Source organism: Brienomyrus brachyistius, chromosome 1, assembly GCF_023856365.1.
Source record: "Brienomyrus brachyistius isolate T26 chromosome 1, BBRACH_0.4, whole genome shotgun sequence".
Lineage (NCBI taxonomy): Eukaryota > Metazoa > Chordata > Actinopteri > Osteoglossiformes > Mormyridae > Brienomyrus > Brienomyrus brachyistius.
Genome location: NC_064533.1, coordinates 9302592 through 9319646, shown reverse-complemented (window position 1 = coordinate 9319646; position 17055 = coordinate 9302592). Strand labels below are relative to the sequence as shown.

The 17055-nt window shown below is 53.7% G+C and overlaps 1 protein-coding gene across 9 annotated transcripts in view; it reads right to left on the bottom strand.

Moving 5' to 3' along the window:
* Positions 1–17055, bottom strand: part of kif21a (kinesin family member 21A) — a 29440-nt gene extending 12385 nt beyond the window's left edge. For 2 of the 9 annotated variants that reach the window (XM_049006443.1, XM_049006445.1), the window contains exons 1-11: positions 16702–17055; positions 6542–6764; positions 5733–5915; positions 5255–5404; positions 4413–4544; positions 4057–4221; positions 3523–3638; positions 3218–3413; positions 2633–2822; positions 2484–2547; positions 2191–2394 (exon numbers count right to left, since the gene is read on the bottom strand). In XM_049006443.1, the coding sequence (XP_048862400.1) occupies positions 2191–2394; positions 2484–2547; positions 2633–2822; positions 3218–3413; positions 3523–3638; positions 4057–4221; positions 4413–4544; positions 5255–5404; positions 5733–5915; positions 6542–6764; positions 16702–16745 (1667 nt within the window). In that variant the 5' untranslated portion in view covers positions 16746–17055. The remainder of the gene's footprint in view (positions 1–2190; positions 2395–2483; positions 2548–2632; positions 2823–3217; positions 3414–3522; positions 3639–4056; positions 4222–4412; positions 4545–5254; positions 5405–5732; positions 5916–6541; positions 6765–16701) is intronic. The other 7 variants (XM_049006448.1, XM_049006447.1, XM_049006444.1 and 4 more) reach the window with 4 other exon arrangements.

Here is a 17055-nt window from a genome sequence, read left to right as displayed (position 1 = left end):
GTATCGGTGTGTCCCTGCGTATCACCATCAGACATCAGTACTATCCAGAGTATCAGTGTGTTCCTGCGTATCACCATCAGACATCAGTACTATCCAGGGTATCGGTGTGTCCCTGCGTATCACCATCAAGCACCAGTACTATCCAGAGTATTGGTGTGTCCCTGCGTATCACCATCAAGCACCAGTACTATCCAGAGTATTGGTGTGTCCCTGCGTATCACCATCAGACACCAGTACTATCCAGGGCATCACTGTGTCCCTGCGTATCACCATCAAATACCAGTACTATCCAGGGTATCAGTGTGTCCCTGCGTATCACCATCAGGCACCAGTACTATCCAGGGTATTAGTGTGTTCCTGCGTATCACCATCAGACATCAGTACTACCCAGGGTATCGGTGTGTTCCTGCGTATCACCATCAGACATCAGTACTATCCAGGGTATCGGTGTGTCCCTGCGTATCACCATCAGACACCAGTACTATCCAGGGCGTCACTGTGTCCCTGCGTATCACCATCAAATACCAGTACTATCCAGGGTATCATTGTGTCCCTGCGTATCACCATCAGGCACCAGTACTGTCCAGAGTATCGGTGTGTCCCTGCGTATCACCATCAGACACCAGTACTATCCAGGGCGTCACTGTGTCCCTGCGTGTCACCATCAAATACCAGTACTATCTAGAGTATTGGAGTGTCCCTGCGTATCACCATCAGACACCAGTACTATCCAGGGCGTCACTGTGTCCCTGCGTATCACCATCAAATACCAGTACTATCCAGGGTATCATTGTGTCCCTGCGTATCACCATCGGGCACCAGTACTGTCCAGGGCGTCACTGTGTCCCTGCGTGTCACCATCAAATACCAGTACTATCTAGAGTATTGGAGTGTCCCTGCGTATCACCATCAGACACCAGTACTATCCAGGGCGTCACTGTGTCCCTGCGTATCACCATCAGACACCAGTACTATCCAGGGCGTCACTGTGTCCCTGCGTATCACCATCAAATACCAGTACTATCCAGGGTATCATTGTGTCCCTGCGTATCACCATCAGGCACCAGTACTGTCCAGAGTATCGGTGTGTCCCTGCGTATCACCATCAGACACCAGTACTATCCAGGGCGTCACTGTGTCCCTGCGTATCACCATCAGATATCAGTACTATCCAGGGTATCGGTGTGTCTCTGCGTATCACCATCAGACATCAGTACTATCCAGAGTATCAGTGTGTCCCTGCCTATCACCATCAGACACCAGTACTACCCAGGGTATCGGTGTGTCCCTGCGTATCACCATGAGACATCAGTACTATCCAGGGTATCGGTGTGTCCCTGCGTATCACCATGGATACTGACTAATTCCCCTGCTATTTTACACAGTTTACAGAGACATTAGACAGTTCAAGTATATCCAAAATATGAGGTAATGTCTCAGATTTTCAGATCCACAATTCCTTAGCAGGGTGGTGTCCTCGGCAGGCTGTCACTGAGTCAGAGCATGGCCACGCTACTGTTTACACACACAGGGTACCTCTGCATCATGTGAAAACTCACAAGGGCTCAAGTGTGAAACTGACCTGCATAGAACGTGCTCTGCCCTGTCCACGAGAGCTAATCGGCTGTGTTAATGCTGCATGCCGAGCAGATACTGCACGCCTGCACCCCAGTACGCTAATTGCCAAGCAGTGTCACGTCCTGTCAAACCACTTTCTGTCACTGCCTATCATCACTAGAGGCTCTAAAATCTGCTCTGCTTGCATGCTGAGACTTAGTCCCGGTCTGTTTGGCCAAAGACCGCTCCATAGGGTGGGAAATTGCCCAGGGCAATTGGGGGGGGAGGGGGGGGGGCAGAGGAGGCAGGAGTGCACATCACACTAAAGCTCACACGCACATTCCTACTGTAAAGGCGCCCAGAACAACCATACAAACACACGCCTACACACTCCAATAAACAGCCGCATTTGATGGGCGTCAAATCTACTAATTATACAGCTTAACATACCCATATTACTGTAAGCATATATTCTTGAACCGTGTCCAAAAGCACGTTAGGTAACTCACAGCATGCTGGGGCTTTAGATGAGCCTGGGGCAATTACCCAGAATGCACCTGCTGCAATCGCACTTGCTCAGAGCCCCTCTGGTCCACATCAAAGCTCATAAGCAGCAGTCATAACCAAACCTACTTCTTCTTCTTCTTGCGCTCCCTCCTCTTCAGTTTCTCCAGGTCCTTCTTGGCGATTTCGATGATGTCAGATGTCTCCTTCTCAGGGGCCAGGAGGGCGGGAGAGAAGGCGCCGGGGCCGCCGTAGAAGGAGGAGCGCGTGGAGGCGCGAGACAGGTTCTTCCTCAGGTTCTCGCTCACCGCCTCGCTCTCCAGCAACTTGGCCCTGCAGAGAGTTAGAGCAGCAGCTGTCTGAGGCCACGCCCACAGCACGCTGGATATGTTCTAACACAGTGACAGGAGATGACCGCATACCTGAGGTCTTCGATTTCCTTGATGTAGTTCTGTATCATGTTGCCAATCTCCTCATTCCCTTCCCCTGTAAAGTGAATCACAGGTCAGTGGGTGAATTGCAGTGACGTCATGACAGCATGCAGCCAGCAGGAGGAGCCCCCGGCACAGACCTGCCCTGGCCAGCGCCTGATTGGCCTGGTCGCTGAGCAGCTGCGTCAGACGGGCCCTCTGTGCATCGATGGTCTCCTGCATGGCCTTGACTCGCACGCGCAGATTATTGTTCTCGGTCTGCAGCATGGAGTTCTCGTGGAACATGTCATTGATGCTCTCGATGCCATCCTCACCCACGATGCGCTTGCCCTATGCAGAAAGAGAACGTAAGTCTGCCTCCAGTCTCCCTTATGACAAGGTCATTATATTTACAGAATGCAGTCTGTTTCATAAATTGCCTCTTTGTGATCCACATTCTTACTGGTATAACCATCCAAGCATTTTAAAAATACATGATAAAAGCCTTGAGGGACAAAGAGCAGCACCACGCCCCCAACCCCCCCCCCCCCCCCCCCAGCCTCCTGGATCCCACCTGGAGCCCCCCGACATGCCAATTCTCCTTACAGTCCACTCCTGCATATATTATAAAGGAGGGAGGGGCTTATCTCTAATCGGCCCCTCCTTCTCTACTGCCCCAATCTACCAGGCTCCGCCCCACTTTGTCTGCGTGCCTGGCCCCTCCCTCCCCGAGACCCCGCCCCCACCGTCTTGTACTCCATGAGCTCCATCTGCAGACGGGCGATCTCGGTCCGCAGGGCGCTGATCTGCTGACTGGCCTTGTCCTGGTTCACCATGACGCGGTTCTTGATGTTGCGGGCCCGGTTGGCGTATTTCAGCGTGTTCAGGGTCTCCATGAAGTCGCGGTCCGAGGGGCTGATGCATGCGATCATCACTGTTTGGCTGTTCGGCAGCATTACAGAAAGAACGTTTTTTTAACAAAAAAAACACAGACATGGTAAAGGCCCATTAAAAATCAGCGTAATCGAGTCGGGCAGTTCCGCTAAGGCACCTGTTCCCTCCCAGGGAGTCCTGAAGGAGGCGTGTCAGCTTGGAGTCACGGTAAGGCACGTGCGTCGATCGCTTGCTTTTGTCCCCAAGAGCGCTGATGACATTGCCCAGAGCCAGCTAGAGAACAGGACCACAGTCAGAACAGAGTCACCTCCAAATGTGCTCATTTGTTATCTGTACAAAGGTAATCATGTTTTATTATTTATAATCTCTCTTTCCTAAATGTAATATTTCGGAAAAGATTTTCAAAAAAAAAAAAAGCTTGTTGAGAAACCCAAGCACTTCTGTAAATAACCACTAGGTGACACTGTGGAGACGGGTGTCTGTAGCAGGTGGGTATTTTACTGGTATGACGAATGATGGCCTTTATAGAGGATGACATGCCATCATTGCTGCTGAGATTCTTTTAGGCATGGCGAGGGGGGGGTCATAAATGCTTTAGTAAAACGCTTTTAACAAACGCAGCTCGGCCACTTTGTTGCATTAACCATGACGAAACGTCGAAAGCGCCGTCCCAGTGCAAAGCCTGACTCACCAGCCCGCAGTTGATGGAGATGCCCTCCCTGGCCCGGTCCCCTGTCGCTCCGGTTCTCTTCAGTCTCTCGGAACCAGCCAGATCCACAAAGTGAAACTTTGCTGTCAGTGTCTCAAACTCGTTCATCTCAGAGGAACCGTTGGCCATCCTGTTGTCCATCTCCTGCTGGAGCACCAATGATTCAGGAGATTCTGCATGATGCCGACTGCACTACACAGCTAATCCAATTTCACTGCACAGGACAGTGATTTGATACGACCTTCTTGCCTAATTATATATGCCTTAATTTACATTAACTGAACATGGCCTTAAAAAACTCCCAGAAGCCTTTGCAGTTGATGGACGGCGACACATACATTGTCCGGGGTGCAGACGCGCACTTGGCACAGGTGGATAGTGAAGATGGCATGGGAGCGGGAACTCTGGACATTCATCTGCGTACTGGCCGTAGTGCGGGAGAGGGCACCAAGCTTCAGGCACTGCATCATCTGAGGAAGAGAGAGATTCAGCCACAGTGGCAGAGAGGGAACCAGCTTCAGCCACATAGGCACAGAGGGAGCCAGCTTCAGACACAGAGACAGAGAGGGAGCCAGCTTCAGACACAGAGACAGAGAGGGAACCAGCTTCAGACACAGAGACAGAGAGGGAACCAGCTTCAGACACTGAGACAGAGAGGGAACCAGCTTCAGACACAGAGACAGAGAGGGATCCAGCTTCAGACACAGAGACAGAGAGGGAGCCAGCTTCAGACACAGAGACAGAGAGGGAGCCAGCTTCAGAAACAGAGACAGTGAGGGAACCAGCTTCAGACACAGAGACAGAGATGGAACCAGCTTCAGACACTGAGACAGAGAGGGAACCAGCTTCAGACACTGAGACAGAGAGGGAACCAGCTTCAGACACAGAGACAGAGAGGGAACCAGCTTCAGACACTGAGACAGAGAGGGAACCAGCTTCAGACACAGAGACAGAGAGGGAACCAGCTTCAGACACAGAGACACAGAGGGAACCAGCTTCAGACACAGAGACAGAGAGGGAGCCAGCTTCAGAAACAGAGACAGTGAGGGAACCAGCTTCAGACACAGAGACAGAGATGGAACCAGCTTCAGCCACACTGGCACAGAGGGAACCATCTTCGGACACATAGATATAGAAGGAACCAGCTTCAGACACATCTTAGGTGTGAGTTCAGACTGACCTCGGTCTCCGAGGTGACCATTCGAGTGGTCACCCCAACTGTGTATATTCCTCCAGTCGCGTCCTCGTGAATCTTAATGTTGGATTTCTGCTTCCTGGCCTCAAGGTCGCGTGTGGAGTCAAAGAGGTCCAGCACCTCCTCATTGTATAGCTGTAGAGAAACACAAAGACTCACAGCTGTAACTCTGAACCTTGAGCCGGATTTTAATGGTGAACAGTAAGGGCTTTGTGATCATTTGACCCACTGCGATGGCCGACTCTTGCTCCCTTCCTGTCTCCAGCTAACCATAAAACCCGAGGTTATTTCAATATGCAACAACTGTCAGCTGAGAATGATCCCGCCCTGCTGACAGCTGCCGTCACACTTGTCAGAGGTCACGCTTGTGGGGGCGTAGGGCCCCGCTAATACAGTACAACTCTTCACTCAGTCCCATCAAGAATAGTTTGGGTTCCTGCCCCCCCAGGGCATCCCTCCATACCTCCAGAAACTGGGCGCTGATCTTGAACTCGGGAACGGGGCGGCTCTGCTCGATCGCTGCCTGGCGCCGCTCCTCGATGCCCTTGAAGAGGTGCGTCACAGCACGTGGGATGATGCCCAGCTCCTCATCGGCGATGCTCACGTCAAACCCCGTGCCCATAGTGTAGGTTTTCCCCGAGCCCGTCTGGGAGGAGGGGCAAACATGACCACAGTTGGCCTCTGACGCTGCAGGGATACCCCCCTCAAAGTATCACACGTAAGCACAGAATATCCTGCGTAGAGCTCGGCCAGAGCAGACCAGTCTGTTAAATGTGGGCTAAGTTGCGGGAGAGAGACTCAAAGTGGTGCTTTCTGTGCTCAGATGGAGCGTGAGCAGAAGCTCTGTGAAAGCAGGCGAGCTTCAGGGCGACCGGAAGACAGGGAACGGGTTAGTTATGCTAACAGGCCGCCGGCCTGGTGGTAATGTATGTAAAATGCTCCTGAATGCCTGTCCATTCATTGCCCTGCCAGGAAAATAACAGCGCAGAGAGCGCAGCTGGGGGGCGGGCTCAGTCACCATGGCGACCAGCCGGGAAACATGATGCCTTTTCATATTCGAAATCTGTAAAAGCACTGGGATGGAGAGCCGTGCAAAGGAGAGACCTGCACTGTTGGCAGAGAGTGTATCAAAGCGGGAGACCCAACAGCCAAGGGCCCCAGCACAAAGGAGGCTGACTCCCTACCCCCCACCCCACCCCATCTGAACAAACTATCTGGGATCACGTGTGGTGGAAACTTCCAGAAGGCACCGAGGGCTGCGTGCAGCGCTACCTGTCCGTAGGCGAAGATGGTAGCGTTGTAGCCCTCGAAACAGCCCTCGATCAGCTTCTCTGTGCAGTCGGTATAGATGGGGTCCTGCTGTGTGTCCATGTCGAACACATAGTCGTACGTGAACGCCTTGTCCTTGCCCAGGATGACCTGCGGCTCGCCCGGCGTCACGAACGTACAGATGTGGCATCCCTCGATCTTCTCCCGGGGCAGCTGAGGCCGGATCCTGGCGGGGGGGGGGGGCGGGGGGAGAGAGAGGCAAGACATCATCCAATCATGTCTCCCTTAACGCCCATGTGATATTATGAAATGCGAGTGGCCCCCCCCTGTGAGCTAGAGGCGCCCTGAATACCCATAGCAGGTGTGGTGCACCCTCTGGTGACCTCAATGGCAGCGGGTCACTAAGCCCTCAGCACCCACCGTGTGCCGGACGGCACGTGGGTGCAGCTCACATTCTGGGAGAAGGAGCCACCTTCCATTCTGCCGGCTCAGCAGTTGGTCACATTTTCCGTTTATCCAGTCGAATCCAGTGGAGAATGAGGCTTAACGCAGCCTGATTATCACGTGTCTTTACGGCACAGCCCGGGGTCGGTGTCAATTTAAACGACGGATATGAAAACCCTTGTTATTCCTGACCTCCCAGGGTTAACGGCTGCCCTAGGGCCGTGTGTGTGTGTGTGTGTGTGTGTGTGTGTGTGTGGTCCCCCTGCTTCCCAAGGCAAACAGAGCTCTCGCTGTACCGCCCTCCCCCCCCCCCAAGCCCCCCAGGAGGGGCGCCACCAAGATCTGTGCAAAATGCCAGGTGAACAGAGGAACATCTGTCTCCCCTTTGGAGCCCCATGCCGGAGCAGGAACGGCAGCCGCTGGCAGCGCCCCCAAGCGGGATGCCCCGCCCCCAAGCGGGATGCCCCGCCCCCAAGCAGGATGCCCCGCCCCCAAGCTCTTCCAGCCCATCACAAACACGCGCTCTGTCTTCCTGGGTCACCACCGCCAGTCTGGGAGAGGCCCGGTTAACGGTCCGAACGGCAGAGCAGGCGCCGGACGCGGCGAGGTCAACAGCAGGGGCACAAAGGCGGCTTTGTGGACAATAACAAAAGGAGGCGGCACCAGGCCGGTGCCACGCTTGCACTGCCGGGGAGGGGCAGGAGGTAGGCACCCGGCGAGGGGGGAGAGCCTGTCACAGTTTCCGAAGCTTCGCCCACGCGACGGGGAGCACCAGAGTCAGCATTCTGCAGCTCCACGAACACGGCAGCCGTTAGCACAGCGGGACACCGGATGGCTCACTTTTAGGGGTAAGCAGCTTGGTTAAAGAGGCGCTCGGTTACACACACACACACACACACACACACACACACACACACACACACACAGAGAGGGAGCCTGACTCTGACCTGCTGGGCATTCTGGAGCTCCTTCAAATGAGAAATATTACTACTATTAGCAACATAATACTAATATTACAGTTACTCAGTACAGCCCTAAGCCTTCCTCACACAGCTGTCTGGAGGTGGAGGATGTCACGCAGTGCACCGAGCAAGCGGAAAAATCCAGAACACAGCAGGGAAGAGGGGGGCATAACAAACCTCTAGCTGCCTGCAACCCCCCCCCCCCCCCCCCCCAGGCCAGTCATGCCCCGATACCAGCAGGTTGGAAGGTAATTAAAATATTTTCTGTTTTCCTTTATTATGAGGAAACAGTCACCCTCTGCCGTGTGCCTTAACCCTGTCAGCAGCACATGATTATCTATGACCCCTCCCTGTTATCAGAATACACACGAGGCCAGAAACAGCCCACTGACTGATCGACAACCTCGGGATAAAAGCCACAGTGATTCCCAATTCCTTACTGCAGGTGACAGCCCTCCCGTGCCCGAATAGCCACGTCAGGGTACAGACTGAGTGGTGACATCATTCCATGGCATCACTAGGGAAACTGCACGTGCGGGACACAGCGTCTGTCTCGCAGGGACAACGCAGCCAGTGTGCCGTGTTCAGCCGAGACACACCAAGGAAGAGGAGACTCATTCATCTAACCGTCCATCCATCTACCCATTCATTCATCCATCCATCCAGACTGGGTCTACCTTACTATATACAAGGTATTTTGAACAGCAATGTTTTATGCATTAACCACTCAAAAGCCTGCTAACATTACCGTGTGTACTACACTTTACCCCAGTGAAATACATCTGTGCATTGGGCTTTAACCAGGTAAAATCCTAATGTGTACTATCCTATACACCAATGAAATCCTTGTGTCTACTATGCTTTACCCTGGTGAAATCTCTTTCACGAAAGTCCTGCACAGTACTGCAGGAGTTCAACCTGCTATTATTTGAAAGTAGACGTCCAACCTCTCGGAGGCCTACAAAAGCTCCTCCCCTAACACGGACCAAACACTCCCTACAGACTTGGGACTCCGAAGCACTAATCTCCCACAGTACTGCAGATGTTCCTTGTTCACAGCTATTTAAACACTAATCTGCCATTTAATCCAACTGTTTCCAACCCCACAGACTCTGCAGTCTGTCCCAAAGTTGAGGATTAGCAAAGCCAATCCCAAGAATAAGTACTGTTGTCTGTTTGGAGAGAAAACACAGGTCAAACTGTTTGGAAAGTGTCTGGTAACTTATTAATCTGCAGGAGTCTGTGAGTTTATAAGGGACGAGCATTTGCAAACACCACTGGAAGCTACACTGAACTGTGTATTCCTCATACCCCGGGGGTCACTCATGCACCCCCCTAACCATGCAGAACCATCCAGACCTCAGGCAAGATCACAGAAGATCACAGATGAGTAACACTGTGAAATTTTCAGGGTTAACAGTAATGCCTCAAAATGAGGACAGTTACGGGACCTTCAGAGAAACCCCCCCCCAGTAGCCTAACCCTTCCCCCCTTTACTGAATGTTCCTGTTCAACTCCAGAAGCTCCATAACTGCCCCCAGGTATAAAGTGTTTGTGAACCTGCCTGAACCCGTGGCCCAGCTCTTTAAAAGGAATGTTTAACAAAGCTCATTAAGAGGCAAATCCAGAGACTCTACTACACATGGCGCTTAATGGTTTTTATTGAAAAAGAAACGTTTCTTTTGGAGACCAGAGCCCGGGTGCAGGGGTGACCTGCAGCACTGACAGGGACACTGACCACGATCGGCCTGCAGGCCGGCAGTCATGTGACGCCGCCAATGACTCTGCAGCTACCGGCCTCATTACTCCGGTTACCGTTACTGGGAAACGCAGAAATGGCCCACCCCCTCCCTGCCAGGCCGGGGGCTATGAGCCGTGTGACCAGCAGAAGGTGCCCATAGCCCCGCCCAGGTGTCTCCCAGCACCACCCTCTAGCCCACCTACCCCCCTTGGCATCATTATCAGCTTACGCCCTTAGCTCTGCCAGTGATCTGTGGCCTGTTTTAAAGCCACATTTACACACAGGAGCTTAGACACCCCATGCTGTCCGGGGGGGGATGAAGATTTGCTGTTTCGGGCTGCTCCACCCTCCCCGAAAGCCGAAACACAGGAACCGAAGCAGAAATCTCCATCAATTTAACATGGCAGCCCGCTAACACAGCACCAGCACAGAAGCATGTTTAACCTTATAAACGGTAATAAAACAAGGGGCCTGAAACAGCTGAATATTTCTCAGAATTTTCAGTCTGTCAGCACTTACACTGAGATTGATATTCTGCCCCTACCCCAAACCCTGACGGGGGTCCCAAGTATCAGGCCGCCACTTCCCAGCCTCCTCCACCTTCTTTGCCTTCCGCTGTAACCGTAGCAACAGACTCCTAGGCAACGGGCACGCCTCACTGCTTCCGAAGGCCAGCCTGGGTTCAGGTGCCTCGGGCAGAGAAAGGCTGTCTTTCTTTTAGCGGAACGAGAACACGGACGGCGGCAAACAAAAGCTGAGGACGGCCGGCGCTGCTGAGGCGGGGATCGCAGGACAGCTTCCTGTCAGGATGACGGGCTCAGCGGCGCCCCCCCACAGGACGGACACCGGCCTGGACATGCATCAAATAAAACAAGCTGACCCTTTAGCCTGCGTTAAAACTTACTGACGCTACAAGGCCATTTTCTGAGTTTACAGGCCTGGTCTGGCAGATCTGAAGCCAGCAGGTTAACGTCTGACCAGCAGGGGGCAGAGCCTCTACCCTCGGTACCACGGTCCGACCGACGGGATGCAAAGCACCTTCCCGCTAAAAACGATGCCCCAAACGCTGAGAGAGATCAGGCTGGGGATAAGAACACTGCCCCCCTTCCCCAACGGGAAAAAGGAAAGGCTGTGTAGAGGTGAAAGCCAGCACAAAAGGAGGAGAGAACAAAGTGGGGGGGGCTGGAGCGGTGGATGTGCAGGGCGAGATGGTAGCATGTGGGGAGGGGGGGGGGTGAGATGCATGCTCCCCTGTAACACGAACGTTTGTCCTGCAAAGATCATGCCACTGCCCCCCAGGACAGAATAAAACAAAAATAGCAGGTACAGTCTGCCCCCCCCCGTGTTGATCACAGCCACGCCACATTTCCCATGATGCAATGCGAGCAGATCCACGGCAATTATTACATCGCGTTTTTATCCAGACCTGAATGTGTGGCAGGTATCATGGACAGAACCTGCAGCTCCACATGGACACAGCAAAGAGAAGACACTCCCTCCAAACCCCCCTCCCCTGCTCCCACCCACTCTGCAGGGCGGGGGTCACCATGCAGACTTCATACAGGAAAAAAACCACTCTCCCAGTGCGGGGGGTCACTGTACTCGCTCACACCCAGCAGGGGCCAGGGGGGAACAGGAAGGAGATCCCCAGCCCCCGCGGCACACAGACTGACGATGATGCGACAGAAGAACACTGAGGATACGAGATAAGCTCCTGCCAGGACACACAGGACACAGAGAGCCATCCACAGGAGCCTGACAGACCAGCGCTGCAATGGAAACATTCAAAAAGCAAAAACAACCGAGTGAAACCGCACCCAGACACAGCAGCGGTGGCAAGCGTCTCCTGACGAGGGAGGGGATCTGCAAAACAGACCCCGGCTGATCCCGGACTCCAACCGGCATGTGAAATCTCACTCCCCCCACCAGCAAAGCCGAGGGGGTTATTGTTCAGACAGGGCCTGTTGACAAAGGCCCTGGGAAGATGAGATCACCTTTATCAGCACGGAGAGCTCCGGCTGAGCCATGGAAGACCATGAAGACGCTCATCTGCAGTGACCGAGGACCTGGGATGACGTCGCGTTATTGAGGCCCACCGAGTGTGTATGACTATTATCTGCCTGTCGGAGATGACCGGCCCCTGGACCTCTCTTGGGCTATGCTGGGGGGGGGGGGGAGGGGGGCTGTCAGGTTTAGCTGGGCTGGGGAGGCGGGCTGGGCTGAGGTCCAGTGAGCAGATGGCGAGCTCAGGGAAGCAGAGCTGAGGCTGGGACGGGGAGGACAGCCCCCGTAATCAGGGCGGAGCCCAAGCGGGCAGATGGAGTGGCTCTGTCGCCGATGGCGACGGCTGACGGAGAGCATCCCCCCTGTGTGACACCATCTTCGTCTGGCATCACCGACACGCTTTACATGAGACGAGGAGCCACATCTGTACATGTCCAGAATAAACAAACGGAATTTGGGAATTTTGCAGACTGTTCACTCATTCTGGTCACCTATATAAATAGGTTTCCTTCGGCCAATGAATTCATCAGATATCATTTCATAATAATAATAGTAAAGTTCAACAAGTACAGTGACTATCTCACTACCCTACATGGCTGTAGAGGTTAAACAGCCTTCTGGCACGAAGAGTGATTTCTGCTCCGGAGTAAAGTTCATGCTGCAGACAGTTTGAACATTAAGCTCCGTGGCCGTCTGATGGACAGAAACAAGTCGCTGAAAGTTCTGGCCAGCGAGAGACAGGAGATCCAGCGTGGGGTGACAGGCAGGTCGAAGGTGGCACACTCACACACACACACAGACACACACACACACACACACACACACACACTCCATGCTACAAGGTCCTGATGTAAACACAGCTCCACGGCTGGGGAGCGAGTGAGCAGGTCTGGAGGGTGCAGCCCTCACCAGAGACAGGAGACGCTAAGGCGGGGAATCCTGCCACGCTGGAGGTGGCCACGGTGCAGATCTCTACAGCTCGACTCACAGAGAACATGAGTCAGTTACTCCAGCTCAATATGCGCTCATGCCAGAACCGGAAGACGACCTCAGTCTCCCTCAAGCGGCCGATTCCCTCTTCTGGAAGGGTGTTTTTCTGCACAGGAGGAGTGATGTGTGATATTTGCACGGGTGACGTGTGATCTCCACCTAGCTACCTGTGGCGTGGATGTCACTGTGCCCTGAACTGGCATCTTACATGCAATATGGCACCACATGGATCTCTGAGCAGGAGGCTCTGTATGCAGGAGCAGGTTGCAGCCTGGACCAGACCAGCCCCGTCAAATACCTTAAAACCTCATGTATTACAGTAAGGGTTACGCTTAGGGTTAGGGTTAACTCAGCCCGTTACACAGCTTGAAGACCTCATGCAGCAATGTTCTCATCAATAATGGGATCCACCTTCCGGACTCAGAAGAATGCAATGATATCAAGTGTTAATTAAAACATGCTACAGGAACAGATGTTACCTGCTGAGCCTCTGTAGTGGGAAAGTTCTTTGCTGATGATTATCGTCGGTAAAAACATCGCAGTAACGAAAGAGGACGTGCCGTTTCAATGGCGTGGCTGCTTCCCCCCCCCCCCCCCCCGAGACCTCTGAGAACTGCTCACAGTGAAAGTGATTTAGATGAGAACGAAACATTAAGAGGCATTAAAAGCTAGTGTCAGGCAGACAGGTACAGACAAGCTCCGCACGACAGCGGAGATTTGACGCTAATTACCGCAGCACAGCGAAATGTCCGGGGGCAGGGAGCGGATCGAACGCGCTCACGCTGTCGATCTCTGCCGCCCGTCTCCGAGCTGCCAGGCACTCGCCCAACACGACGCTACAACTCTCAGTATTTACGGAGTCAACAAGGGAAAAAAAAAAAAAAAACAGCGAATGTAGGACAATCCTGAACCTGAGGAGACGGGATTCATGACCTCTGGTTACACGGATTCATTTGGAGAGAAAAAAAAGTACAGCATGAAAAATTTAATGATAAAAAACATTTGCCCTGCCTTTAGAATGGGGCCAGGCTGACAACCAGAATGACAAAGACCGAAATTCCAAGTGGCCAGATAAGGGGCTTAAGCACACACTGCTATCTCTGTGCCTGACCTGGGACTTCTGCTCGAGGCCCTGAGACGCGTGCGAGCGCCTGGCTCCGCCAAAGTGCCACAGGGGCCCACGACCTCCACCATGCACGAGCACAGTGACCCAAAAGGACCCGGGAGGTACTGTCTGCAGTGACCGCACAGACTGAGCCAAGCGGGCGGCGCACTGTAGGGGTGCGTGCAAAAACCGCGTCGTCCACGAGGACGCCTGGCAGCGAGCTTGCATTTTCCCGGGCCGGAATTCCGAGACACCAGACCCAAATATAGACCCCGTCACCACTTCCTGTGTTCAAAGGGATGGGAAAGGGCAGGGTGACGACGGACAGAGGGCGGGGCAAAGGGGCGGGACAAAGGGGCGGGGCAAAGGGGCGGGGCACAGTTTACTCTCCACAGTGTAATTACCTATAATCTGCTCTACACACCCTACTCACACTCTGTAGAGAGACTCAGACCACAGGAGGAAGCTTCCGGAACGGCTCCGGAATCTCCAGAGATGGGCCTTCACATGAAGGGCACATCGGCCCACGGAGAGACGTGGCGTGCTTGCGATTTGAGCGCTTGTGAACCTCGAGTGCAGCGTTAGAGCAGATCAATACAGTACTAGTCATTCCGGAACATTAATGTCATTTCATACCCGCTTTGTTTGTTTTTAACAAAAGCACACTACTGCTACAAGCTGAAACACACCGAAAGAATGAGCAAGTGACCTCAAAGCGGTGTTACGAAAGACGGCAGCTTTATTTGAGGTTTGCTCTCTCCTTTGAGGCTTGCTGATACAGCCAGTCGCTGCTTTCCTGGCACTGACAGGCAGTCGGGACGCAGCCAGCGACGCAGGTCAAAGTCTGCCCTGCAGACGCAGGGTCACTCAGCACTGGGCCACATCGCGGTAACCTGAGCAAGCGCTGCTTTTGTTTGGCAGCTTCCATTGTTCCCTGCTGCGGCGTCTCACATGAACGGCCGGATCCACCTGCCCGTCTCTCCACGGAAGCGGCTTTGTCCTCACCGGTGGGCGGAATACGGCCTCCCCGGAAGGCTGCGCCTCCGTTTGAAAGCTTTCTAGAAATGATCTGATCAGCACACTTTTGTAGTGCAGCAGAAAGGGGACGTGCTTAGCAAAATAATAAGCGCAAGTTGCATAAAATACATCCGCGGTGGGAATTCCCATAATCCATAGCAGGCTTTGTGCAAAACAGAAAATGTTAAGAACACAGCAATTTGTCATCAGCAGTCTGGTTTTGTAACAGCGCGACCTCGAAAGGCACGGAGGGGATAAACCTTGACATACATTCCAGTCCGGCTCTTTCTACCCTGTTTTTAACTTCGGCTCTCAATGCTGCATTAACCCATAAGACTCTCCCCCTCTCCTGATTACAGGTTGGAGTACAGCAAGGTCAGAGCAAGACCCTCAGATAAAGGCCCGCCACACCTCACAAGCAGGCCCTTATCAGTTGGAGCGACCCGGAGCCTTCCGGAAAGACGAGGACCTCGGGCTTCGGGAACACGGCTGAAGCTGGGAGATGCGCCACAGAGCCGGGCTGCATGTGATCAATCATCAAAGCAAAAAAAACGAATTAGAGGCCATGTTTCCCGGGAGACCGGAGAGAGAGAGCCAGTCAGATGACCGCAGTCACCCAGCGCCCTTGAAGAACCACTATGAAAAGAGGGACTCAGCATCCACCACCAAGGCCAGCCCCCCCCCATGGCCGACCTCTGATGCCTGTATTATGGTCTGTCGTATTGCCGGTATGGAAACCGAGCCACTTCTGTGGAGGCAGGCTACGTAAGCATCTCTGTGGTGGATCAACCAGCCTCACATTTCCGGTCGATGTCCACAGCGAACATAAAATGGTACACAGGGCAGCCATGTTTGCTTATGTTTAATGCTGCGTAATGAGACTGTAAATTCCTGACACTTTCTTTATAATCTACCACTGCAGCAGGGTTCCACGCAGAAAGCAGCACTGACCATCTTTTCTGTAACCTGCGCACGGACACTGTGTGGGGTCGCGACCCCAGCTCACGGCTGCATTTAGATTTCCACTTGCACTTTTAAGGGTCCGTGCTGGAGGCTCTCGTAGGATTTACGCCCCGATAGAGTTACCCCACGCCTGCCAGGCCGCCGGCGCTCTCCCGGCGAGAAACAGCCCCTATTTTAACCCTGACACATCTGCGTGTGACAGGCGCCCCCAACAAAGACACGCATTCATTTATTTCAGTGTAGATACGGTGGGGGAGGGGGATAAAATAACAGAAAATGAATGGACAGGGCAAGGGCTCATTATCTGGCCGCTCTGGGCGTGAAAGCGGACTTCACGGTACATTTGCAAGCGTCGGTACCGGGTTTGGGCACCGGGCCGCAGCCGCCATGGCCGACGAACAAAGAATCGATCGGCGGGCGCCGATTGAGCGACTGGCCGTCAGGGAAACCTCTCTTACATCGATCAGCGCTCGTTCAGGGGTCCAGTGAGCCGGCACCCCCGGGAAAAGCTGCCAGGTCCGGCAGAAAGCCCATCCGAGGAGATGAGGGCTGCTTATTATACGCTTTTATTATAGCGCGCCCACTTTATGCATGCATGCGTATGATGTATACATGTACGAATTCATATATGTGCATGTATGTACGTATGTGATGACAGGTTTTTACATGTACGCCAGCCTAATCTCCACCCCCAAAGAGCGCCCCCCATCGTGTCGCATCTCGTCTATTCGATCATTAAAACGTAGCCGCAATCTAAATAATTGCACACGATCGGAGGTCAATCAGCGAGAGGTGAAATGAGAGAGCCGCCGGATTCATTTCCCCCAGTAAAGATAGACGGAGGGAGAGGCAGGCCTCCGGTGAGAGGCGGTGCTCTGCTGAGGGGGTGCCGGCGCGGCCAGCAGCAGCAGGTACACCCGGAATCGCCATCACCTACCTCAGAGCCACCCGCACGGAGCTCTCATCCTGCCCCTGCGACATCCTGCCGTCCGCGATTCAAGGGCCGAGGAAGAAGTAGAGGAATGATCCAGCAGTGAGCGGAGGCTGTGTTATAAGGAACTCGCAGCCACAGCGCAGGCTCACGGCCGCTCCTCGGCCATCTTTAAAGAAAGACGAAGCGCTTCACTGATGGCGGCCGCACGACTCTACCAAACCTGTCTTTCTGCCGGCTCCCGGACCGGACCGGACTGCGCTCGGAGTAGGACCTGCACGGACGGGGATCCCGATCCCCTGCTTGCTGAGCCGCAATGCGTCAGCAGGCCACGCCCCCAGCGGCGCCCTCCCCACTGCA